General features: G+C 39.6%; 1 protein-coding gene across 1 annotated transcript; it reads right to left on the bottom strand.

The window, feature by feature from the left end:
* Positions 1 to 889: 889 nt before the first annotated feature.
* LOC122668962 (aspartate--tRNA ligase 2, cytoplasmic-like) lies at positions 890 to 26,872 on the bottom strand. The gene is made up of 10 exons (XM_043865562.1): positions 26,249 to 26,872; positions 26,059 to 26,169; positions 25,468 to 25,581; positions 12,729 to 13,019; positions 12,299 to 12,409; positions 12,142 to 12,195; positions 11,505 to 11,584; positions 11,285 to 11,400; positions 8,516 to 8,630; positions 890 to 1,093 (listed from the first exon to the last, which is right to left on the bottom strand). Exons 1-10 carry the CDS (start codon positions 26,789 to 26,791, stop codon positions 967 to 969), a joined length of 1,662 nt encoding a protein of 553 aa, XP_043721497.1. The 5' UTR covers positions 26,792 to 26,872; the 3' UTR covers positions 890 to 966.
* Positions 26,873 to 27,248: the final 376 nt, after the last annotated feature.

Raw genomic sequence — 27,248 nt, 5'->3', positions numbered from 1 at the left:
TAAGGCTTTGCCGGCTTGAATGAGTACTGGAACCTTCTTATGAAATGGGTTCGTATGTTCATGTTGGTCAAATTTAGATTCTTTTCCAAAATTTTCCATTTTTAGGTCCCATCTTTAGTTGTTCAATTGCTTCTATTCCAGCTAAATCCCAAACTCCAAAATTTCCCGGGTTTGTCTGTTTCTGACATTGATGGATTAGACAAGGACAGGAAGGAATTTGTACAACCAAATTGCCTGGCCACTTATGACAACATGCCAGCTGAAGTCCTTAATGTTTGAAGAAAGGCGGGAGGGAGGGGGGAGCCAATGAGTAACTTTTCTTTCTGGCCCTTGGCCGGGGAGGTTGGCTTAGGAATAACCAATATGCCTCACAAGATGGTACAAGGCATGCTGTCACTTGATGGAGAAATTTTGAGATTATGCCCTCACAATTGAAAGCAAATCCAATGGTATATGGCATGCTGGCACTTGATGGAGAAATTTTGCGATTATGCCCTCACAATTGAAACCAAATCCAAGTGCCAAAGGATGCGGTTTTATTATATTGTCACAGTTGCACTTCATCAAAATTGTTAGATCATTGTTGGGTTATATGCATTGATCTCCACAAAATCATAGCCTCAAAAGGACCTTCATGGAACATTTTCTGCTGTTGGAAAATAATTCAGCGAGAAGAATTTATGGGTTTAAGAAACGTTTCTGAAGGGCTGCAGAAGAATCAAAAGCATTCCACCCTATAGTAATCCAATAGCAATCGCCCTCAAAAAAGGTCCTGCCCTGTAGTGTTCTTAAAATGAAGATGCAAAATGAAAACCATTTGGTGTATGTTGAGCTAGTATTAACTATATAATCTCCAGAAGACAGGTAGTGTAAAGATAATTGACAATAAAGCAAAATGTTAACATCCATCATAATATTGATTAAGAATCCAATGAAAATGTGACATGGAAAAAGGAGAAATAAATTCTACGGAGTAATCCTCAGTGGATCACGAGGGAAAAGCGATGTTTTGCGGATGTTGTTAAGAGCACAGAAGAGCATCACGACACGCTCCAACCCAACTCCAAATCCTCCATGCGGGGGCGCACCATACCTGTTGCAGACCGTGTTAGAAAATCATGTTCAAAGTACAAATAACACCATTGAATTTGTCAACCTGGAATTTAAGTAACAAGGAATTTCAATGAAACAACAAATTTAATTGGGCTGTGTTTATTGCAGGGGAGTATAGGATGGGATAGTTAAGGGAATGGTCCCATGCATAGTGGGGTGGAATAACAGAGTAAGGGCAGGAAAGGAGAACCACTGTAGTATTTCACCCCAAATTCGTTTGGTTGGGAGGGATGGGAATGTGTGCCTGTGTGTGTGTGTGCGTGTGTGTTACGTGCCAATTGTAGTAGTAGTAGTAGTAGTAGTAGTAGTAGTGTAGTACTTATTATGAGTTATGGACATTAGTTACATATTGTGGTTATTATGGTTAGATGTGGTCGAGTCAAGTATAGGGGAAGCGAATGCATGTAGAGTAGTGTGTGAGTGGGATAAGTTGTAACTAAGCATTAGTGGTGATGTGCCAGTTATGTAACGGTTGCATTCCTATTTATTACATGGCTTCCTCCGTAGATCCAAAATCCCTATATTCTTTTATGAGAAGTGAGGTTCAGCTACCTCCTAACTAAGCCAAATTATCTCCCTAGTCTACCGTTCTTATCTCTTCCAAGATAGGTAAGCCAATCACGTAACAGCTTGGTATCAGAGCCAGACATGGCAGAGGAGCAAAAGCTTAGTAGGTTAAAAGGCAAAGGTGGCATCCCTTGTCATCGGACAAGAGAAACTATGGGCGATGCTTACCCGCCTTGAGCAGTTGGTAGCCGGCTTCAACGGTCAAAATGAGTCTACTTAGACCGGACATTCCATTCTAGTGCTACCCAAACAGGACAAGCTTGAACTTCCTCATTCCAACAGCATTAATGGTGAATCGAGATCTCTTCCTACAGATGCGTGAAGTGGTGGATCACTTGTAACCCCAGGCGTTTAAGAAGGCCCTTGGTGAAGCTACTGCAAATTTTGTTGTTGGGATTTCAAGACTCTGTGGATTGTTAACTTTTATTGGCAAGAAAGGTGAGCGTGAATACATGCTTTTCCACCATCCTAGTGCACATATGCTTTTTCAAGAACAATTCAAGGGGAAGAGATAACTTTCCCATTTCATCCATGACGCTGGGCCCAATAATAGTCTAAATGGACCCAAGACTGGACCAGCACTTAAAAGATATTTGACCTCGAATTTCCCATATGATCCATGATGTGGGTCCCATATGCTGATCCATAGCCTTTAAATAATGTAAGACTATATACTGAAGGTAACAGTCCTAATAATAGTCCTAAAATTCCAATAAACTCAGACTTAGTCGGAAAGATAAGCAGTCAAATCTGAGAATAAACTTCAAATCAGGAAGGCAAATTAGACTACTCACAGTATGGCTTCAAATAGCAGCAACAACAGAACAAAAGGGGGTCTCAAATCTGGTGTAAGGTTTGCACAGGCAGCAATAGGAGCAGCAGATAGGGGTCCCAGCAGGGATCGAGTGGCCCTCTTAGAGAATAGAACAAACTCCCAAAACCTGCTGTGATTGAATCCCAGAATTAGAAATCACAGGGGATCGAATTCAGTAAGCAAGGCCCAGGTTCAGTAAGGTTCGAGTAGCCTAAATAATCTTGAAAATTGATCTTCAACAGCAATTATACGGAGCCTTCTTGCACAGCAACAGGAGCTTGCAGCAGTCATAATTGCAGGGGGCAGAAATCTTCAAACAGCAACAGAGAACAGAAGATAGAAAAGAGAAGGGAAGTCGAGATAGAGGAGGGTGATAGAAGATAGGAGAAAGGGGGTAGGGATGGTGATGCAGAATGATCACCAAATAGGGCTTATTTCTTTAGAAATAGGCCTAGGGTTGGGTTATATACATGTTGGGCCTTTGTTCCCAAGGGTTTTTTATGTATTAGGCCACTTTAATGAGCCTAAACTAGGGGCATATAGGTTGCATACGGGATTAGCCCAATACTTAGTTTATTTTCCTATTTTTAGATTGAACCGGTTTAAATTGGTTGCATCCAATTGGTTCAATTGGTCTAATTTAAGTGAAGTGATCCTATTGGCTAAGAGGTTCTTATATCCTATTGGCTAGTAGAGAATCTTCTTTATTTTAAGTAGTTTAAGTTGTTTTTAAGTCATTAGGACTCTATTTTGAGTCTATTTTAGTTTCCTAGTCAGTTTAAGTTACCTAATAGGTTAGGAATTGGGTTAGGGCTTTCCTTTTTAGAGTAAAAGTCTATTTTTGAGTCTTTTATATAAGGTTGTAAGGGGGCAAAGCCTTGAACACGAATTTGATTAATGAAAAGCTTTTTGTTTGCTGCCATAGCTGCTACCCTGCTCTGTTGAGTTTTGCTCTGTTGAGTGTGCATCCTTGTGGTTCTATCAAGGTGGAAAGGGACTGGTGGAATCCGGTTGACTCCTTACGCCGTGACGGCTGGGAGGATCTTTCTTCGAAGGTGGCTTCATCCTTCAACCATTCAAACTGCTGTTAGAGGATTCGAGAGTGAGTTTGAATTTATTATTTTCTGTTTATCCTTTCTTCCCTTCCCCAATCAATTCCTTTTCTCTTCTGTCCTATTTTCATAAACCCTAGAAGACTCTAAACTCTGATTCAGATCTGCTCCTCCATTGGAATCTGATCAGATTTGGACCATAACTTCCCCTCATCACCATCTCCACTCGACCCTAGCTGCTGCCCATTCTGTCCAGCCAAACCCTAAGATCCCTCTTCTCCATTGAACCCTAAAAACCCTAATTTTCTGCTGGGACACATTCAGCCATCAGAAACCTTCCATATTGCAACCGAATCTTCCCCCTAGCCCCTCTAACAGTCGACCTTAACCCCTGCCCCTAAATCCTACTTTAGACCATAATTTTAGTTGTTTACCTTATTTACGAAACCCGAAACCTAACCCTAATTTCTGCAGGAAATTAAAACTTGTTCAAATCCAGATATTTTTATACCATAATGACCCTCTAAACCTGCAGATTAAAACCCTATAAACCCCATTCCCAAATTCCCATCGTAAACCCTAATTTTGCCCTAAAACAGCCCCTAATCAGCCCTAAACAGCAGGCTTACCCTAAGCTTGGTTCTACTTGGTTCCTAGTGGGATTAATTTCTATTCTAGGACTACATTAGATGGGCATTCTCAGCCCTGGGTCTCTCACCCACAGCTATCCCAGCTGTTGAACAAGGAATGTTCTCCCATAACCGATGGCAAGCATGGCTTGAAAATTTGATTTATTAAATTGTGATCCTTCCTTACAATAGGGGCCTATTGATAGCTTAGGCAAACTTACACAATGGAAGGTAGAAAAATAGAAACTAACTGAAAGTAGAAAGTAGGGAAATAGAAACTAACTGAATTTAGAAACTACTAAAGGCTTTATAATCCAACCTTCTAAAGAAGGACGGACACTAAAATATAAACTAAATAAATTAGAAACTAGGCAGCTAGGAGTTTGACTGGTCTTTGACCAGTCTTGTCAAAATCGTGAGCACACTCTTGGGTCTTCTAGAAGGCCAGCTGGGCTGACTCTATCTGGTCCAGCTAGGCTGGTTCGAGCTGGTCCAGTTCTGGTCCATTAGAGACTGGTTCGATGGGCCGGCTTTGGTGATGCTAAGCAGTCTTGGGATCTAAATCAATTCAGGCCCTAGAAGTTCTAACAACGGTTAGTCTTGGGATCTACATCAATCCAGGCCCTAGAAGTTCTAACAACGGCCACTTTGGTTTGTCCTTGAGGACAAGGATAATTTCAAGGGGGAAGGAATGTTACGTGCCAATTGTAGTAGTAGCAATTATTGTGAGTTATGGACATTAGTTACATATTGTGGTTATGGATAGATGTGGTTGAGTCAAGTATAGGGTAAGTCAATGCATGTAGAGTAGTGTGTGAGTGGGATAAGTTGTAACTAAGCATTAGTGGTGATGTATCAGTTATGTAACAATTGCATTCTTTTGCAACCTATGTATTAGCAACTTGCATTCTTTTGCAACCTATGTATTAGCAACTTGAATGAATGAAGAATATCTTGGATTTCCTAAAATTTCTCTGATTAGAGGGCGAGGCAAGGCTTCCTCCGTAGAGCCCAAAATTCCTATATTTTATCTTGTGAGAAGTGAGGTTTGGCTACTTCCTAATTAAGCCAAATTATCTCCTAAATTATCTCCCTAGTCTACCGTTCTTATCTCATACAAGATAGGTAAGCCAATCACGTAACAGTGAGAGAGAGAGAGGCAATTTATCTAGAGAACATGGAAGAGCTTGAGAGGGTCTTCAAGCGATTCGACACGATCACCTTCCTCAGCTGTGTAGTGGTTCTGAATTTGGGAAATGGAGGCGGCACCATTTGTTTCTGCAAAAGCTCATCCCTTTGGATCATATTCCCCTGCTCTTCTCCTCAGCCACGATGAAGAAACTTTTCAGTTTGCGCTACCACCAATGACGGAGGCTCCAGTGATGATCTGTCCTTCACTAGTTTTACTTCTCTTCTCCGGTCAGCTCCCTCGCTTCACGGTGCCTCCACCGTACCACCGTTCATTGGGTGTCAAGCAGCCTATGAGGTGGAAGTCGCCAGACTGGCTTTATCTGGACATCATTCCCTTTTGAGGAGGGATAAGCAGATGGATCAACCAACGAATTTGCAGATAGATCATCGGGAGGCGGGTGATCTAACCATGTCAGGCGGTGGTCAAGCCCTTCCCAAATAGGTGTGCCCTTGCTCGTGGCGTCGATACTTGCGTTGTTACATACACTGTCGATGGGCTAAGTACATTAAATGCAATTGCAGGTGCCTACAGTGGGACCAACCAGATTCTCCATCATACTGCCACTTGTGCTTAGGCAAATAACAGCAACATCTCTACTACTGTTTATTTAGATTAAAATAAATTTTACAGTTGCTGATGGGTGGTTTGTTTGTGTTAGCGCAGGCAGTGGTCAACAACCGCAACAATGTTTGAAATTATAATTGGTAATTGTTGGGTGCACAAATTTCTTTGTGGGTAATTAGGGATCTGTATGGTAACCTTCCAAAAAATGGATTTTGGTGTTTATCCTGATTCTGGGGGCAGAATTGAAACAGATTATGTATGGGTTGTCCGGTCCGTTTCTGTGATTATTTGAAACGGACCGGGTGATATAATGGATTCTGGCAAGCTTTTGAGAAACACCATTTAGAATTGATTCTACCAATTTTTCGGTGAAAAAACATGGACTTAAGTAAATCAGGGGCATTGATGGAATTTACCATCAAAACATAACAAAACCTAAAACCGAGCCCATCTTCTCAACTCGACCTCTGCAACTCTCAAGTTGAAGCTCCAACTCGCCACCGAGAAGAGAAGAGAAGCTTCCTTTCGCGGATAAAGTTTAATTTGGAAAAAAACATATAAAAAAAGAAAGATAGACAAGCTCTCTCTCTCTCTCTCTCTCGTGCGAGCATCGAGAAGCCCTTCACATCCAACCCATCAAAACCCTAGAAGACCTAGGGTTTCTACCGATTTGCGCACTGGAATTCTACTCAAGCAGTTCCGAATTTTCTATCCAAATGGGTCTTATTAGCTTCGCCTCGTGAAGTTCTCTTTTGTTATATTTTTGTGAGCAAGCCGAGCCGTTTGAGTCGTCGAGCCTATGTGAGTGATCATTTCTCTTGATAATTTAGACTTTCGTAACTTCTGATTCTTCTCTCTAATCCCTTTTTGATCTTCTTGTTGAGTAGCTAATAAGATCCGTAATATGATGATCGATCCAAGCTGCGGTTGAGCTCACTTCCATTTCTCCTCCGTTTTTGGGTTTTCTTGCATATCATCTGCATGTCTATCGCTTCCGTCACTTCAGGTTTCTTTGCTTTAAATCTCATCTTATTGTTGGTTAGGGTTCCAAGTGTTTCTAATACCATCTGAAGTACTGCTTGCTTTAGTTTTCATATGGAGATCGACTGCCCTTAATCTGTTTTCAATTTCATGATTTATGTTCGCGATCGGACTTTATAGAAGTGCACTTTAAAGAACTAACCCCTCTTTTGCTTTGATTCCTTCAAACCTCAACCCAAACCCTTTTCTCTGTAATAGCAGTATTAATTTTTTTACTAGGTTTACCATACAATATTTGTTGGTACAGAATTACTCCAAAGTCCAAAATTCCAGAAATAGAAAAAATCAATTCTGACTCGGAACCAATTTTTTGATACAGAATGGTTGCCATACATACCCTAGGTGCCCCGATGCCAATTTTTTTTTTTGGGCACACCAGAGATAATTGATGAAGTAACATGCCAGGTAATTCATCTCTTCCCTTTACGGTGATTTAGGATCAATCGTTTCCGGTCTTCTTCCATTAATTGAGTTAGCAATTGTTTCTGGTAATGAGGGCAGGTTCTATCTCTTCCTTTTAGGGTGATTCATCTTTCTTCCATTTATGGTCTCCAGCAATCGTTTGCTGCTGCTCCTCAGCATTCATCTCCTTCAGCTCCACACAAACCACACAAGGCCAGCGAATCTGAACCCTCCATCTCCTGAAATAGTCTATATCGCCCCATTCCAACATTCCGGAAAGTCGCTGTCTATGCTCTGTTTGATGTTCCCTTAACTTCTGAAACCTGACGTGCTCTGGGTGTTTGAGAGAGAGAGTTTGTGTGACCGTTGTAACTCTCCCAGTGAATTCCACAAAGTCCCACAAATTTTGGTGGGATTTTGAAGAGGGGTGGGAGAACAGAGTGCCATCAAGGGCAAGACAGGAAAAGTATTGGGAATCCAACTTTCCCCCCATTGCAACCAAACAACTTAATTTTGGTACTAACAGTCATAAGTATCACATAATCTTCAAAACAAATACCACTTTAATATCAACATTCCAAAATTCACTCAATCATCAACAGGAAAATTAACACAACTTCTCACCCAATGAAATTCAATACTTCAACAAAATACTTGTTAAGGAAAATTTATTGAACAAAAATAAGACGGCATTATGCATACTGCTTGATGCAGCAAAATTTTAGAAAGCAATAAGGATATTTAACAGTCTCTTGCTTTGCTAAATAAGATGCAGATTTTTGCCAAACCAAGGTAGTGGAGCTTGCAGCAATGTTACAAAAAAGAATGACAAATTAAGCCATTAGTTAGAAAATATACGAGGAAGCAGAACCGAAGCAGAAAGTATCCACAGCAGGAGCTAGAGGAGAGCCTCCAGCAGAATAAAATAGATGACTATGTGATATACATGTTAACCGATCGAGTCAAATACATACTAGTTAGGGACTGGAGTAGGTACTATACAAGAGTCCATAAAACTACCTTAGAAAAGGAGTATATAAAAGATTAGATATGCATTTCTGAATTCTCCAGAAAACTAGTTTGTTTTGACTGGTGGACATCATGGAAAATCAATAAATGAATGTGTCATAGCCAAGCATACCGGAATGAATCAATGTATGTTGTTATCGTCTTGACATCAATGCCACGTGCCTCTGCACGAGTAGTCAAAAGCTCCGGTATGTGAACACGCTGAGCACCAGAAATGATCTCCTCACCTGCAGGTTCATGACAAGAAAAATCAACCCAAAATATTAATCAGTGGAAGTGTAAAAGGAGCAGATAGCTTTCCTTATTATTTCAAAAGAACATTAACAAAGTTCGCAATTGCTTTGGCATGAGTACAACAGCAGACAGTCAGACACATTTCTATGTTATAGAATGCCATAGGAATATATAATCCATACTATTATATTAAGGGAAGGGGCGTAATTTTAAGGATGAAGCCAGACCCCTTTTTATTGATTTCCCATTATGCACTTTAAGACAATATTTTTTTTTTTTTGGATGAATACTTTAAGACAATATTAATTAATGTTAATGATAAGAATAGTTTGATAATTTAGAGAAAAAAAACTATCCCTTTTCATTACCACTTCCCTCTCCTTGCACACCTCTCCCTTACCCAGGAAAATGGGTTCATCAATTCCACACCCAACCCCAAGCCCCCAGGAAAAGAAAGGGGGGGTGGAGAAGTCAGGGGGAGCTTGATCCCAAGTTCCACTATCACCGGCTGGAGACTTCACCACCGGGCTAAAGGGCAAGGAAAGAAACACAGTGGAGTGATGCAGACACATCACCAAAAGAAGCTTAGTTTAATGGAAATAAGCTTAGGGGTTGGGGTTATATATGTTTCTGGCCTTTAGTCCAATGGGTTTTCAATGTAATAGGCTACTTTAATGGGCCTAAACTATAGGTATTAAGGCTGCATACGGGATTACTATTATTAACACTTAGTTTCTTCTACTTAGGCCATTTTTAAGTTGTTTTGGATTAGTTCAATTGTTGAACCGGTTCTATGTGATTCAATTTAAGTTGCAAGTAATTGTTATTAAGTATTTTAGTTGACTGGATTAGGATTCTATAAGCCCAGCCATGTTTTGAGTCTGTTTCCTTACTATTTACTTTCCTAGTCAATTTAGGATTCCTACTTGGTTAAGGATTGGGTTAGGCCTTTCCTTTTTAGTGTCTATTTTTGAGTTTTTTATATAAGGTTGTAAAGGGGAAAGCATGATACTTCTTGTTTGCTGCTCCTCCTCCATTGAAGAAATCCCTTGAGTTTTATCAAGGAACCCCTTGTGTGCGATCAAGGTAGGTTGGTGTTTGATCCATCGAACCACCTTGCGGTGTGAAGCCCGAGTGTTATTTTCTGTTGTTCTTATTATTATATCCTCTTCTTCATCCATTAACAAGCAAGTCAAGACCTTCAAACCTGCAACTTGAACCTTCCTTTCTAGAAGATCACATAATAGGTGTTTTTCGGGATTAAGCAAACCAGCCACCCGATTGACCTTAGATTTTCATCATACCTTCATCAACCCTAGTTTGGAGAATGATTCAAATTTGACCTAATTCCAGTGGCCTGATTTGAATATATTCTCATATTTCCCATTCTGCACCTGTCCTCGTTAAAGCACAATTTCAGACCTTCAACCATAGCCGATTCTGGTTTCATCCCCAAGTAAGCTATTTATTTCAGCCTACATTATTTCTGAGATCGATAGATTATTGTTTCCTTCTCAACCCTTGCTTCAGTATCCTAATTACCATAATACCCCCACTCCTATCCCAACTAGGAATCAACCAATAAACTTATTTTATGTCCCCTTATTAGGCTGCAACTTTCAGCAGGCTATCCAATCCCAACTTTTGAATCATCCTTTGATTAAAGATCTTTTTTGGCTACTGGTTTGAGCAATCAAATCCAGTAATACATTATGGAGGCTGAATTTTTAAAAACTACTTTTCTATGTTTACTTTATACACGTTACGTCTTAAACCGTAGGGCTATTAAAAAAATGAAATGAATAGGGTGCATGCAGCAATAATGAGTAGAGGAAAGGAAAGGACGGCAAGAGGAATCTTATCATCTGTTGGACAGATTTCATAACACCTTTTAGGAGTCTGTTGTTTTCTCTTTCCTTGATTTGGAAGAAATATTTCCCTTAGGTTCTGGAGTTGTCTGGATTCTGTTTGGTGGTTTTGCTTCATTAAGTAAACAGATCCTTCCTGTGCTGTTGATCAGTTGTTGGCAAGGATAAAGAACTCGGTGTAGACCTAGGTTTTGACCAGACAGAGACCGAAATTTGGTCAAAACTGGTCGAAACCTGGTACTTTTTCGATAAAACTCGACATGTGATGGGCTGATCGAAACTACCGAAACTGGATTGTTGAAATTGGTCGAAACTTGGTATTTTTTGGTCGAAACTGGTCCAAACTAGGTATTTTTTTAAACTCCCCTAAGGTTCCGTCTTGGTCAGCTGTGAAACCAAGTTGTCTCGCTCGAAACCGGTGACAAGGAGATCCAAGGCGATGGCTGAGGGGAAAATAACCAAGGCACCACTTCCACCAAAAGATGCTGGTGACAAGGAGATCCAAGGTGATGGCTGAGGGGAAAATAACCAAGGCGCCCCTTCCAGCAAAAGACGCCTGGGTGCCTGGACGCCTAGGACACACCTTGACAACTATGTGGGTCACAAAAAGAAATACTTTATGAAAAATAAAACCTGTCATATCTATATAATCTCTTGATGGAACAAGAAAGCAGCAGGTTAAAAAATGGTCGAAGTTTTTTAAAGGATGAGACTACAATCAATATCAGAGATCTAGAATAATAAAAGCATTTAAAACTTTTTAGTGAAATTCCCAATACCTCGAATAAAGACATCAAACGAATTACTGTATGCCGGATCATCATAGCATGGCATGGTGTAAAATGGTCGAACAGCCAAAGGATACCGATGAAGAATATAGAACTCGGTGCCATACCTATGTTAATAAGCAAAATCTGGTTAACCATAACATGTAGTTAAAAGGACAATAGGTAGACACAGATAGATTAGATACATAGATAGAGAGAGGGAATCACTTACTTATCACATACTAACTGACCCAGTTTTCTCTCAGCCTCGGTGCTTAGATCACCTAGAGGATCAATTACTACACCAGCTTCCTGCGCAAAACAGCACAACCATATTACTATTATAGAGAAGAAATCATTGGAGCACAAAAAAGGGAAGTTGGTTGAGGAATTCAAACCAACACTTGGCATATGAGTTTGGCTGGTCTGACAATCCAGCAAAGAGAGTATGAATAATGAGAGAAATTTTGGTTTCGAGGAATTAGGACTACAGTAGATGGAATGTGCAAGGGACTAAACAAAGAGTAACCACAAATAGTACCTGTTTTTAAGGTGTTGGGTTTCATTTTTAAAAAAAAAAGGTGCTGGGTTGGATTTGAAAGAAGAAAATCATGAATTGGCAGAATAAATAAAGTGATTAAACAAAGCATGACATAATATTAAAACTTCCACAATTTGTTTTTGGTAATACTCGCAGAAAATTTGGAAGCAGCACATATATGACAACCCTGATCAGCAAAATATTTAAGAGTTTCCCTTTCTTAAATCAGAGGAGTCCAGACATTCTAACATCCCTTTGAGCCAAAAGGCTCATATTCAGGAGGTCAACCTCAATTCATATTAAAAAAAAACAAATTCTATCTCCATACCTTGAGCATCTGAACTCCTTCCTGGAAAGTAAGGCGCAAAGTCTTTCTCAAGTACTGTTACATCAAAAAGGAAATCAGTACCATAAGTATGTAATAACAACAAAGAAACCTTTCACAACCTAGGTATGAAGCTTCAGATGTTAAAAAATGTATAAACCTTTAGAGGCTCAAACGGGTATTGCCTTCCAATAGCCTCAAGCTCCTTTTTGCAGTTCTCATTCAAATTGTCGAACATTGCAACAAATAAGCAGCCCACAATGTCCATTACCTACACAAACAAGTTCAGTTCCTTAATTCCTTAATTACATATACATGAAGTCCAACAGCCTAAAATGGACAGTTAGACAAAAATTAAGCCAACTTTACCACTTAGGGTTAACAGAAGTATTTGAATTTCAACCAGGTAAGGACCTTTGTTTATAAGATAAACATCCCAAGTGGAACATAATATATCATCACTTGACAAAGTACTGTTCCAAGGACTTTTGAATCCAGGTTTACTGGCCCTAACACAGTTTCTTACAAAGGTGGATGGTGCCAGTTTCTTATTCCAGATCCACAAATAAGAATCTCAGTTCCAACCTTACCTCAAAATAGTGCTCCTTGATCTCCATTTCAACATCAAGACCTGTAAACTCACACAAATGTCTGTGTGTAAAAGAGTCCTCTGCCCTGAAAACAGGACCAATTTCAAAAACACGCCCAAAGTCGCCACAAATTGCCATTTGCTTGTGAAGCTGAGGTGACTGCGCAAGGCAAGCAGGTTGACCTTTATAGTCCAGTTTAAAAACAGCCGAACCACCTTCACTTGAACCTGCTATTAACTTCGGTGTGTGAATTCCAACAAACCCTTCAGATAACAAAAACTGCCGGAATATCTGCAACATGACGCATCTGGATTCAGCCAATAAGTTTTTATTTACAAGACAAAACAAAGAGTATAATACAAAGAAAATTTTGAGGGATTGGGATACAGGATGAGTCTAAAATAAGAACTTGGTAGTTAAAAAAGACAGTCTCAGACAAAGGAAACCCTCCAAATAAATACATCCAGCCATGCATATAATGCAAAATCCATAATATCCATTTGCCCCCCTTTTGACACTTAAAAAAGAACATCACCCTACTAAAAGTGGAAGTGGATAAAAATGAATTATGACATCAAGGAAAAGGTACCAACCATTAGACCAACAAAATAAGCTAATTGCAATTTCCCTCTTTACACTAAAACAAAAGAATTAATCACTATACTTCAAACCATCAGAAAGGGTCACTTTAAAGAACTTCAAAATTACTTACCAGATATCAACATGCCAATCCTTCCAAACTCCAAAGAATCAACTTAAAAACATGCTAAGAAGCACCCTAGGGCATCAGGGGAATCCAACATGTAAGCTAGATGATCCTAGATTTCCATCCAGAAATCTAGGCAGCTAGTTCATCCACAACAAATATATGATTCAAGAAACCATGCTCCACAGTTGGAAACCCCATTTGTGAATAGGAAATTGTCCTCTCCACCTTAAAGGATAAAGCAATTATATTTTCAACCCACCCACTCCACAACCCAAAACATACAAAAACGCAACCACACATTAATGTAGTCCTAGATACGTAGAAGACCTACTAGGAACCAGGTAGATCAGACCCTCACAAAGGTGCTGGCCGATTGGGACAGATTGGGGTATTTTAGATCAAACCTAGGGTTAGATTTATGAGAATGGGGATATTATATGGTTTTAGTGGGCAGGTCTAGGAGAAGCTAATAGTGTAGGTTTGAACAAGGTTTAAACAAAATTTAAAATTTTCAGAAATAAGGGTTAGGGTTTCGGGTTTTGGAAATTAGGAAAAGTGGAGAATTTAGGGTTTAGGATGATAATTTGGAGAAGGGCTTTGGATAGAGTGTCCAGGGCAGTGAGGGGGTGGTTCGACCGAAGTTTGGTTAGGTTTTGATGGCTGGAAGTATAGGATCTGTATTTTAGGGTTTTGGGGTTTTACAGAGATGAGGAGGAATTAGGGTTTTGAGTGTTATGATAGGGCTGCAAGCTAGGTCGATTGGAGGAGGAGATTAGAGGGGACTGTGATTGAAATTTGGTTGAAGTTGGATGGAGGAATAAGGCTTGACAGATTCTAGAACAATTAGGGTTTATGGGCATCGATGGGTTTTTAATGGAGGAGACAATATGGATCGATTAGGGCAGGTGAGGCTTGGGTTGGAGGATTAAGAAGAAGAGGGGAATGCTGAAACAGTAAATAACTTACTGATTTAAGAAGATCTTCAATGGCAGCAACCATGAAGACAGCTTTGAAGAAGAACCTCCCTATCTACAAGATGCAAGGAGTCTGGAGATCCACCAGCCCTTCACCTTGATGTTACTCACAAGGCAAACTCATGTAGAGTTCAACAGCAGCAGCAATGGCAGCAGCAAACGAAATATACTTTTTTTTAAAACTGAATTATGTAAGGGGAGCCTCCCACGTTTTCTATTAATAAGGACCTAAGGGCCAAAATCCTAATATAATTTAAACTTCCCTTCATAAAGCGTGTAAGAGAGTAGCTAAACTTAAAACAACTTAAACTTTAAAAGGTAAAAAGACCTATTTGTCCCTAGTAACTTAAAATAAAAGAGACTTAATTAAATCACTTAAACTAGACCAACTTAAATTGAACCAATTGGATGCAACCAATTTGAACCGGTTCAATTAAAAACTTAAAAATAAAACTAAGTATAGAACTATTCTAAGGCTCCTACTATGACCCTATGCTTAGAGTGGTTTCTTCAAATTGAGGGGGCTTGGATCTACATCACACATAGGGCTCAACAGGTCAGATTCGAGTTGGATCATAGTTGTCACAATGTCTAGGTGACCCAAGGCGTTGGAGGGGGTCCAATTGCAAGGCCGACACCAACAAGGTGTCCAAGGAGCCCGCCTAGGCGACCAAGGCACCTGAACGCCTAGGAGATGCCTTGACAATTATGAGTTGGATCCTCCTATTATAAACCCAAACCAATCAGTAAGGAGCTGATCCAATAATCCAATGGATCAAGCACATGGCGGTCCAAATTTGAATCCAATATGGATCCGAATATTCAATTTGAACCCATTCCACTATAATTATGTAACATCTTACAATTGGACTCCCCCCCCCCCCCCAAAAAAAAAAAGAAAATCACAAGACAATGGTATTCTTTGACCAAAAAAAAGGAAAAATTACTAAAAGGTGTCTCCAAACTAGCAAGGTATATCCAGATTCGATATATTCACTAATAGAATCAGACCCTTATCGGTAAGCCCTCATCAAATCAGAATACTACATCCGGATCAAATCCAATCCATTGACAGTCCTGATCACACACCTATCCATAATAAATCAAGCAGATATGGGGTCCAACTTCTATGCTTTACCACCATGGAACTCCATACAGGTTTCTAAGAGGCTAGGTCACCTATGACCTATATGTAATCCAAGAAACCAAGGTTTAAAATTTCACGAAATATTGGCGAAATTTCGCCATATTTCGGTAATTTCGACCTGTCCGAGACGAGATGTCCAACCGAAATGAAAAAATTACATATTTCGGTCGATATTTCGTGAGATATCGAGATATCTCGGTAAATTCTCGATATATCGCGAGATATTGAAAAAAACTCCATTTTCACTTAACAGATCACGTGACACTTAGTGATAAGAACCATATTTCGTTATCGACCGAGACCTCTACAGAACTCATTTTTCCTCCTCTTCTCCTCATTTCTTCTCTTCTTCTTGATTTTCTTCCACTCTCCAAGCATTGATCTTCATAGTTTCGACGCATTATCGCCAGAAACTCATCGGAGGGTCATCTAAGCTCATCATCCAAGCATTTTTCTACTATTTAAGGTAAATTCTATTTCTCTAAAACTATTTTTTTTTTTAAATACTTTGTACAAATGTTGTTGGATGTTGATGATATTAATATATGTTAGACACCGGAGGCCAATCTACAGCCTCACGGTGTCGGAATTTTTTTTCCATATGTATTTTTTTTTTTCTGGTTTTAAAAATTCATTTTCCTACAACTAAAATAGGAAATAATTAGGGGTAATATGACTTAGATGGTAATGAATTAAATATATGTTAGACACAAATGGCCGATCTACAGCTTCACGGTATCGGATTTATTTTTCTGCTCTTAAATAATTATTTTAATTTTCGAAAATTAAGAAAAATAATTAATTAATTTAAAAAAACAGAAATAAATAAAGAAAAATATGAGTTTTAAGTTTAAAAAATATGAAAGTTATTTCTACATGTTTTGAAATGCATTACATGTATATTATGTTTACTAATTTTCGGTTTTGTTGTGTTAGGTCAATACTTATATTAACATTATATATAAAAAATTATTTTTAATTATGTGAAAAAGATAAGGGTTAGGGGAAAAATATTAAATAACTATACAAGTGTATTAGTAATCTAAAAGTGTCAATTGAAGTGCATCTACATTAAGTTTTTTAATTATTTGTGTTACTTACATTGCAGTAAACAAGTATCATTATGGTGGATCGTGATAGACAACGTGCGAAGGGCAAGCAAAAGGTGGGGGAAAGTAGTCAACAAAGGGGGCAGAGGGAACGAAGAGAACAGAGGGAACAAGAGAGACCAGCCAGCCAGCATAGGGGTGACATTGCATGGTTACATGGCACTCCCATTGATGGGGATAAGAGAAAATCTATATGTAACTATTGTCACATGCAATTTATGGGAGGTGGGTTCAGTAGACTTAAACAACATCTGACTGAAGGATCTAAAGATGTTGTAGGTTGTCATATGGTCCCTACTGAAGTAGCTAGGGAGATTGGTGATAGTTTGAGGGGAAAGAATAAGAGGAAGGCTGACAAGCAAAGGATAAGAGAATAACTTGAGGATATAATGAGAAGTTCGATGGGAGGAGGAAGACGATGCCATGATGATGATGATGATAACTCCTCTGATGATGATGAGGAGGAGGACATTGCAGTACCTGATTACATACAAATAGCAGAGGAGGCTAGGGATTTTAGGCGGACTGTTTCAAGGAGTAGAGTAAGTTTTCAAGATGATCAGCAGAGACAGAGAGTAGGGGGTAGTGGAGGAGCTGGCAGTTCTGGAGGTTCTAGATCTTTTAATCCTTTTAGAAGATCACAAAGTGTGAGGGCAACCCCAACACCTCTACCAGCATAGCATCAGTACCACCATCGAGCATCTCATCCTAAATTGCATAAGAAGAAAGGAAGCAATCAACCCGAGAATCAAAGGATCATGGAAGGGGATGAAGAGATTGGTTAAAGAATCAATAGCTAAGTGGATGCTATACCATACCATCCCAGCAAACACTGCACAAGGCCCCCATTATGATACCATGATAGATACCATTGCAGAGGCTGGCCCAGGATTCAAGGGGCCCACCCCATATGAGGTAATGAATGTTTATCTACCTCAACAAAAGAGTGAGATTGATGAGTACATTAGTGAGATGAGGAGTATGTGGGAGATATATGGGGTAACTATAATGGCAGATGGATGGACTAGGCCTACAAGAAAGTCCATCATCAATTTCATGGTTTATTGTGATGGGAGGACAGTGTTCCTCAAATCTATGGATGCATCCAAAGAGATAAAGGATGGAAAATATATTTATAGATTGTTAAAGGAAGTAGTGGAAAAAGATGTGGGTATTGAGAATGTTGTCCAAATTGTAACGGACAATGGAAGCAGCTTCAAGCTAGTCGGTGAGAAGATGATGAACAATAGTAAGTACCGGCTCTTCTGGACTCCTTGTGCAGCCCATTGCATTGACTTAATACTAAAGGATATGGGAAAGTTAAAGTTGGTGAAGACTGTGGTTGAAAGTGCAAGACAAGTCACCAACTTTGTATACAACCACTCCTATGCACTCAATCTATCGAGGGAAAAATGTGGGGGTGACTTGGTTAGGCCTGGCATCACAAGATTTGCCACCAACTACATTGCTCTCAAAAGCATTGAGACAAAGAAGGCCGGGCTGAGAAGTATGTTTGCTTTTGAGGAGTAGTTTGGATGGAAGGGTTCCAAGACTGCAAGTGGGAGGGAAGCACAAACAACGATGTCATCTGAGGACTTCTGGACCAAACTAAGCAAAGTGGTGAAAGTTTTGGAGCCAGTAGTTAAAGTTCTACATGTTGCTGACTCCACTCTGAAGGGCCCAACCATGCCAATCCTATATGCTGCAATAGACTTGATGAAAGATAGTATCTACAGTGTGGCTCCTCGCAGTAGCCAACACTTCTTAGATATCATCAATGCTCGCTGGGAGAATCGACTTATGCATCCACTGCATAAGGCTGGTGAGTAAATTTGTTTTATGTTTACTAATTCATAGTATTATTATTTACTAATTACCTATGCATTTGACAATATTTCTATTCTATATGTCATATTTCAGCATACTACTTGAACCTAAGTATCAATATAACAATAGGCTTGGGTTGGAAACTCAACTTATTGATGTTGTGAAACAAGTAGTGAAGAAGTTGGAGCCAGATGGTGCACTACAAGCAATTTGCAACAATGAGGTGAGTCTTACAATTCATTTGGAAACTCAACTTATTGATGCTTTCAAACAAGTAGTGAAGAAGTACTTACTAATTTTCCACATGGGTATAGATCAAGGTATTTAGGGATGCATTGGGAAGTTTTGGAACTGAGGCTGCGATACAAGGCAGAGCACGTGGTGATGCTGGTAATTCTTTTAAGTTTTAAATTACATATGTATTGAAATTTGAAAGTTGAAACAACATTTGACACACGTCTTTTTTGTTGTAAACTTGTAATGCAGCTGAATGGTGGGTGTTGTATGGGGAATCGACTGAGAACTTAAGAAGAATAGCAATTAAAGTCCTTGCCCAAACATGTTCTGCATCTGGTTGTGAGAGGAACTGGAGTACCTTTGCACTCATCCACTCCAAGAGGCGCAACAGATTGGGGTCTCAATGTTTATCTGACATGGTGTATGTGCACTACAACTTGAGGCTGAAACTGCAACACATACGCATGGGACATGAGGGACAGAGGGGCACTATTGATCTCGCTGACATCTTTCAAGTTGACTCAGACGATGAGGACCCTATTGTGGATTGGGTGAGGGATAAAGGTGAGCCAGTGTTGGATGAGGAGGGAGGTAGGCCCGACCCCATGAAAGCTTCTGAGATTGGTGCTGATGTGGATGAGTATATAGCTGACGAGGGTCAGATACATGCACGGGAAGCCTTACCCATACCATTCCAGCCCACTGGTGGCAATGTTGCTGATGATGAAGACTGGTCTAAGTCCTCAAATGATGATGATGGTGGTGATGGTGATGCTAGTGGTGGTGATGGTGATGCTGGTGGTGGTGATGCTGGTGGTGGTAATGCTGGTGAAGAATTTGATGGCATGCGAGAGCATTATGTGGTAAGCCAGGATACGGCGCCTGTAGAGCCACTCCGATTCACTGGAGAGACAGTTTGATCATGCCACACAAGATACGGACCACGGAGCACGTGCCCCCGCACCCCCACCCTCAGGACGCCCCCTACAACCATACAGCAAGAAGCGTAGGGGTCGACAAACACAGTTGCAACCTGATCACATGGACATTGATGACCTATCTAGCTCTGTTGGTGGTTTGAGTATGGGTGATAGGGAGGGAGGACCGACTGGACATTGGCGTGCCCCATCTTTTGACGCACATACCACTCCATATGGATAATGGATCATCATCATATGGGCAGTTTACTGGGGTAGGGGATTATGACTATCAGTCCCAGTCCCAGGGACATACTGGATCATCTTTTGTAGATGACATCTTTGCATACCCTAGCGGGACTAGCTACCAACCTCACAAGCCATACATGCACCAATGCCAACGCCTCTTGCGGGCAAGAACATCATATCACAAAGTGGATCATCTTCTTCACTGACTGGATCGATTGGTAACCCTAGTTTATATCCTAGGATTGGATACCTACAGTATGTTGATGACTCCATTTACATGACACTTGTGGATGACTACACTCGTTTCTTCTCCAATTCTATACAGTGGTCCACATATGTCCTTCAAACAGAGAACAATGGACGTCGACTCCAGTGGGGTATGAGTGAGATTGATCCAGGAAGGCACAGCAACTATTATTAGCACTTGTAACTTATAAGTTGTAATTTGTGAACTTGTAAAGTTGTGACTTTGACACTTTCTGTATTGCCTTTAAGGCTTTAAGCATTTGAGCTATTGAGTTTTAACTTTTGAGTTATTGACAATTAATGTATTATGGAGTTTATGAGAATATGATTATGAATTATGTCTTATTAGTTTTAATTAGTTTGTTTACATTTCTTTTATGTCTTTAAGAATTTAACTGCCTAACCAATGTGTATTTAACCAAGGTTTATACATTAGGGTCGGCGACCGTATGTCAATCAAGGGTGCAAGCCCAAAACACCAATTTCAATTCATGTTTTTGAAATTTTATGGTTTAAATGTGTTTATTTATCTTAAATAAGGGTGTCCATGAAGTTTCAGGCCTAGATATGGCCAAATAACCCCCGAGGTGGACCCCCAAAATATTGCAAAAAAAATGCAATATTTTGGGAATATTTCACGATATTTCGGATATTTCGGATATCTCGTTAGGCCTGAGTTACCGATATATCGCGAAATATTAAACCTTGCAAGAAACCACGACCTATTGCGGGAAATAAAATTCATAGAGGAAAGACTAAACCCCAAGCAATATATGTTAGCACCCTTCCCCCCTTAAACTTGTGAGTTTTAGCATCATACACCTCAATAATGGTTTCTAAGAGGCTAGGTCATCTATGACCATGTACACCAAGGAACAACAAACCACTACAGGAAAGGGCAATTCGTAAAGGAAAGAGGTCTATTATCCTCTAATAACTCCAAGAAATATATTTTCACAGCCTAACCCCCAATGATGCAGATTTATCACCAAACTGGGCTTCTTTCATTAGGAATAAGTCTAGGGTTAGATAATCTACATGTTGGACCTTTGATCTAATCAACACTTAGCGGTGCGAAGCCCGGGTGGTTCGAACAAGCTCTCTCTCAAGTATCCTGCTGCAAGATTTGATTTTTCTTCAAGTCGCTGCTGCTGCCTACATTCCCCTGCATCTTCAAGTAAGTCCAAGGTAACCCCATCCCCAATCCTCTACTTCTAAACCCTCGACAGCCTAACCCTAACATTCCCTTTTTTATTTTCTCCAATACCTGAACCCTAATTCACTCACAGATCAATTCCACCATCGAAATCAACCATATTTGAACCACAGAACCCTCTCGACCTTCCCTCCACTCGTCTTAACTTCAGGCCCATCCCATCATTGAAACCTAATTCCACTCATCTCCATTAATTACCAAAAACCCTAAAATCCTACCCAGCCACTTCCAGCCATCATTAACCCACCATACCCTGGCCGAGTGACTCTCTCAAAGAGAACTCGACCTTAAGCCCCTGCCTTAAATCCATCTCTAAACCCTAGATCCCCTCACCCTCATCTTTTCAAAAACCCGAACCCTAATTTGTTGCAACTTGAATTATCACACTTCCATTCATTAATCTATCACTAGACCTTCACTGTTAACTTCCCCTACACCTGCCTATCAAAACCAACCATTCAAATCCTAACCCTAACCCAACCCTAACCCTAATTTGGACTAAAATCCCATTTTCTGCCCAATCGGATTGCCTGTTCATAGCAGATCCTTTTGCTTGGCTCCTAGCTGGTCTCCTTGCCACCTAGGACTACATTACCCAAATAGCACACCAAGTCACTCCAGAATTACAAAAATTGTTAACAATGTCAGTTAAGACTTCATAAACTTCATGACCAACCTAAATCCATATGTTAAAACTTAATAACCAACCATGGGAGAGGCCATTCATAAAGAGACAGTGTCTACTCCAACATAAAAAACACTTTATACCCCCCAGGAACAATCGACAAGCATGCAAACAACGGACACAATCTATGAAGCACTGTGGAATTCAACCATCAGTTATCTCATAAGGAATAAGAATATCAGGTATGACAATGTACCATCTCGAGGCATTTTCTCTACCCTTTCTTACCCTGAAAAAGATAGGTTACCCTGGGTCCTTGAACCAATAAACAACTTTCCGCTAACCTAGCCTCCTCTATCCTTCAGGACCAACAAGGAGTAGGAATCTTCACTTGTTGAACCCAACTTACTAATTTTGCAAACTCTGTCATCATATAAACTGCATGAAGGTTCATAAATTCAACTACGACCTACCTGCTACATTACAATTTTTTAAGTTTGTAGCAGCCTGGAACATACACATAAACACTCAGAATACCTACACTTTGGCAGGAAACCCACAAGGTGTTATAAATTCATCGTGTAACCTTTAGCATGATAGCATCTTCAATTTCTGTCATATTTCTATGTGAAGTGGCCAGGTCACCTATGTGACCAACCTATAATCCAAACCACCATGATTAATTGCAGGTAATTCCTGGAACCTTGAGTTGCTATTGGGTTCAACATGAAAGCTAGAATTTTTCAGAATCACACACAGTTTGTAGCAAGGTCAACAATGATGTGACTTCAATTCAACAAAAAGTGATCCACAACAGAATGAAGATTTATTCTACCTCAAAGCATAGTTGTCAAGGCGGCAGCGCCTCAGCGTCCAGGCAGTTTTGTTGGGGTCTAGGCGATCTCCACCTTATTGCAAGGTGCCTTGCACTGGCTTTTATTGGTATCGAACCCGGTATTAGCCCTTATTTATGCCAAATATCATTTAAGTAAATGCTTTTATATTTGGTATTTCATTTACTTAAGATATTATTCATAAATAAACAATACCCCCTATTTGAATCCAATAAAAATAGTTTAAAAAATCATATCATATTCCAAAAGGATAAAGAGTCAACACGTTCAAAAACAAAAACTGGATTTTCGACAGCAGGTAAAATTTTCAACTTTCTAATGTTGGGGTTTTTCTCAGAGCTAAAAATTTTATAAATTTTAATATGGTAAAACAATGCTAAAAACCAAAAGTGTGGTAAAATATTCATTTGTTTTGATATTTAAAAAAATATTTTCATTTAGAGCGATTTTGACAACATTCGCGCATACCAAATAAGGTTTGCCTGGAACATAACTTCTTCAATATAAATCAGATTTAAACAATTTTGGATTTGTTGGAAAGTTGGTTTTGTGCTCTACCTAATACTAAAAGTCTCATGTAAAAATAAAATCATCTCACTAGCCAAACTCCTTAGAGAACAAGAACATCTCTCTAAATCGAGAACAATTTAACTACTTATAGATAAGATCATATTTTCTAAAAACAGTATAAACAAACTGTATGTTTGATTGTTTCAAACTTTCAATAGCATGCTTCTTCATTTCTGTTGTCTTCTAGTTCTATGCTGATTTTTTATGACTTGATGTGGCTTAATATTGATTTTTTATGACTTGATGTGACTTAATGTTGATTTTTTATGACTTGAGGAGGCTTAATGTTGATTTTTGATGATATAAGGTATATATTGTAGCATACTAAATAATGTTAGAAAAGGGGAAAATAAAAAATAACACTTGGGGGCGCCTTTGTCGCCTAAGCGACTTGTTGCCTAAGTGCCTAGACACCCCTCCAGCGCCTTGGATTGCTTAACCGCCTTGACAACTATGCCTCAAAGCTTGAAGCCTTGAAGCAAAATAACATTCTGATGCTTAACCCCCCCCCTCCGGCGTTCCCTGAATAGTAGGATTGAAGACATGCATAGATGAAGAAAAAAAAATTGGAGCCCTTCTGGGAAGTACAATTCAACCACCATGTGTAAGAAGATTTCCAAGTCAAGCATCTGTAAAAATTTTCAATTGACTCAAATTTTACCCCAGGAGCTGTCAACAAACCGATTGTCGAGACCCAGGAAGAAGAAAAAGATGATGAACAGAGGACACCATACAAAAGCCGATTGGATGTTGAGACTTCTAAAGGCCACAAGGGAATCATGTTTTGTTTGTTTAATCAAGTAGCCAATGTGACCCATGTAGTGGCACAGTTTCATACAACTAATTAAAAGGAACAATCATTTGAAGCACACATTAAGAAAAACTCTTCACATATTTTAGTTTGAGTAATGTTTCACAGACTTTTTTAATCTTAGATTATTCATGCAGTAAGCAATTACCTCTACAAACCCAACTTACTCCAGTTTTAAAACCATCCTACTTCACGACCAGTACACAGGTTAATATTGCACTTTCTTTCCACTTACCAATCTTCATTCTTCGATTCATAACCACTAGTAATAATCGAACTCCTGAGATGCAGGGATCGTGTTTCGATGAAGGCACTGTTCTTCAGAACCATGTCATTCCATGGAAAACTTATTCTAGTGCAACGGACCAGGCAGATTAGCACATTCCTGTGGCAGGAACTAACTCCAGTTTTAAAAACCATCCTACTTCACGATCAGTACAGAGGTTAATATTGCACTACCCTCCCACTTCCCAAACTTCATTCTTTGATTCATAACCACTAGTAATGATCGGACTCCTCAGATGCCGGGGACCTGTTTCGATGAAGGGACTGTTCTTCAGAAGCTCGTCATTCTGTGGAGAACTTATCCAAGTTCCGCGGACCAGGTGGATTAGCACATTCTTGTGGCTGGGACGGTGGCCAGCAAGACCAATCCAAACATGTTCAAGAACAGGAAAAGATCCCACACACATTCAAAAACAGCTCTGGATATACCACATCCGGTCTAATTTGTCACTCAATACTCTCTGTGTAACCAGTAGAAACCGCAAAAAAGAAGAAAAAAAATTCAAGTAAAATCTTTTTCTTTTAGAAATATTTTAGCTGAACTTTTATTTTTACATGGTTTATACTGGAAAAAAATGAAGCTTAAATGAATTTACATGCAGTAGTGATCCACCTTACCTGGTCGCACTATAGATTATTAGCATACTAGCAGTGGGAGTACCTTCCTCAAACATACAAGTATTTTAATAACAAACCACGTAATCTTTGCTTTCAAAAAAAATGTATATTCCTTTTCATTGACATATTTAACAATGCTCCCCCCCCCCCTCCCCATCATATATTTTGCATATTTGTTCACCAAAAAACAAAAAACCAAGAATCAGGCATCAAAAGTAAATACATACTCACTTAATTCAATTTTCATGTCAAAGAGGTTTCAATTATGTGGACAAGCAAGACTACTAACTTGCAAAAATTGAAAGATTACAAGAAGATCAACTGGTCTAGAAGACATGCACTTACATTTTCAACCTGACATTGAATACGAAAAATCGCTTGATTGGCAGGTGTACGCAAGTCAAGAACTCTATAGTTTAAGCGTGTGTCCTGATTAACACGAACAAGTTGTTCTCCATCCTGCACCATTCAGTTGAAGATTCATTAATAAGGGGAAAAAGACCCCAACAAATGTAACAACTGTTGTGAACTCATACACTAAGGTACAGCTTGGTGATGTTCGGAAGAAGCATTCTGAATGTTCTTGGTGTTCACAGCAATGGAACTTTCCACTGCCAGAAACATTGGAAACATTTGCTGCGCTTCTGGGATATTTCCCAAACATCGACACCGAAAATATCAGGATGATGGTTAGTAAATTCAGAGACAATAGAACTACCAGTGTTGGAAACATTGCACTACAGTTCAGCCTAAATATTGAAGAATAAATTACAGCATGCAATACTACACATTATTACATGAAAATATGCAAAATACATGGGTAAGGTATAAAATACAACATATGGTGTGTGCTTATTACAAATGCATCAAGCATGTTATCTGCAAACTACAGCAAATTTACTAGATATGATCACAATATAAATCAAACAAAAGTACCTGTAAAGCTTTCTCAATTTCTGCTTCACTTCGGGCAGCATCCTCAATGTTGATAGGTAGATTTGGGATAGCTTTGCCAACGCAATAAAGTTTTCTCACTTGAACTTCCACCTGTAAAAAGAAGAGTCACTTGTCCTGTGTTCTCAAAAATAGATACTAAATCCCTTGAACTAAACGGATTGAAAATTACCTGCTGTGATGTACTCTTAATTGCAGATTCAGGCACTGAGACAATTCCTTCAATGTCAACGTAAGATTCCCTGCTCAAGCTCGTCGCAAACTTTACCATTTGTTTACTAACGAGTTCCGGAGCGACAGTCACGACACACTGCACCGTAAAACCTCTCTCTCTCAACACCACAAACCCTATACTTTTTGCAACAGCACGGGTGGTCTGCACTCGCCCACGAATCAAAACCTCCTTATCCTTCAAATCTTCGTTCAGCAATTCAATTGGCGTCCATTTTCGACCACTCACAGCCTTCGATTGCAGGTCCACGAGAGGAACATCTCCGTAATTTCCCGCAAGAGGATCAGATTCAGAAGCATTCGCAGCGGCGGCGGCAGCTGCTTGTTCTTGTTGACGCTTTAGTTTTTCCTGTTTCATGGCTTCCTTCTTGGCCGCCTTTTTGCTCAGAGTCTTCCCTTCTTCCTCCACAACGGTGGTTTCAGTGTCATTACTGTCATTCTGAGAAGGGGTCTTAGGTGGGTCTACTGATTCTGATGATGCCATTTTGGTTAGCGCTCAAAGGGTTTTCTGCAAAGACAAATTGGCGCGGATCAGTGCATTCAGGAAGAATGAAATCAAAACACAAAGAAGTAATAGAAGGTGTAGTTTTCTGGCCGAACCGAGAGAGACTCCTGCCGCTGCAATTGCTTTCGAGTTTCGATGGAGTTTTCAACAATCAATCAAGATTTGGGAAGATAACGGAGAAGAGGACGGGAGCAGGGTGGGTTTGAGACAATAGCTTCAGTCACCGGAAGTTAGGGTTTAGGTGGGTTTTTTTTTTGGGTTTTTGTCAAATGCCCCATCAAAATGTCCATTTGTCCAAATGCCTACCTAAAACTTTTCTAATTGTAAACTCCCTTTTACTTTCAAAACTTTGTAGCACTTTGGTCCCTGCTATTAATTTGAAACGTTAAATGTTAGTTTTAAGGTATCTAATGACCAAAATGCCCTTCTGAAAAAA

Source organism: Telopea speciosissima, chromosome 7 (assembly GCF_018873765.1).
Source record: "Telopea speciosissima isolate NSW1024214 ecotype Mountain lineage chromosome 7, Tspe_v1, whole genome shotgun sequence".
NCBI lineage: Eukaryota > Viridiplantae > Streptophyta > Magnoliopsida > Proteales > Proteaceae > Telopea > Telopea speciosissima.
The sequence above is the reverse complement of the archived record's forward strand: the minus strand, read 5'-3'. Positions and strand labels throughout refer to the sequence as shown.

Bases quoted from the DNA above. Each gene is read 5' to 3' on its own strand.
- LOC122668962 (XM_043865562.1), bottom strand. From the start codon at position 26,791: ATGGCATCATCAGAATCAGTAGACCCACCTAAGACCCCTTCTCAGAAT. The intron at 26,170-26,248 runs GTAATTTTCAAT...TTCTTTTTACAG, and splicing joins TTAAGAGTACATCACAGCAG to GTGGAAGTTCAAGTGAGAAA. The intron at 12,196-12,298 runs GTTTATACATTT...TTGATGTAACAG, and splicing joins ACCCGTTTGAGCCTCTAAAG to TACTTGAGAAAGACTTTGCG.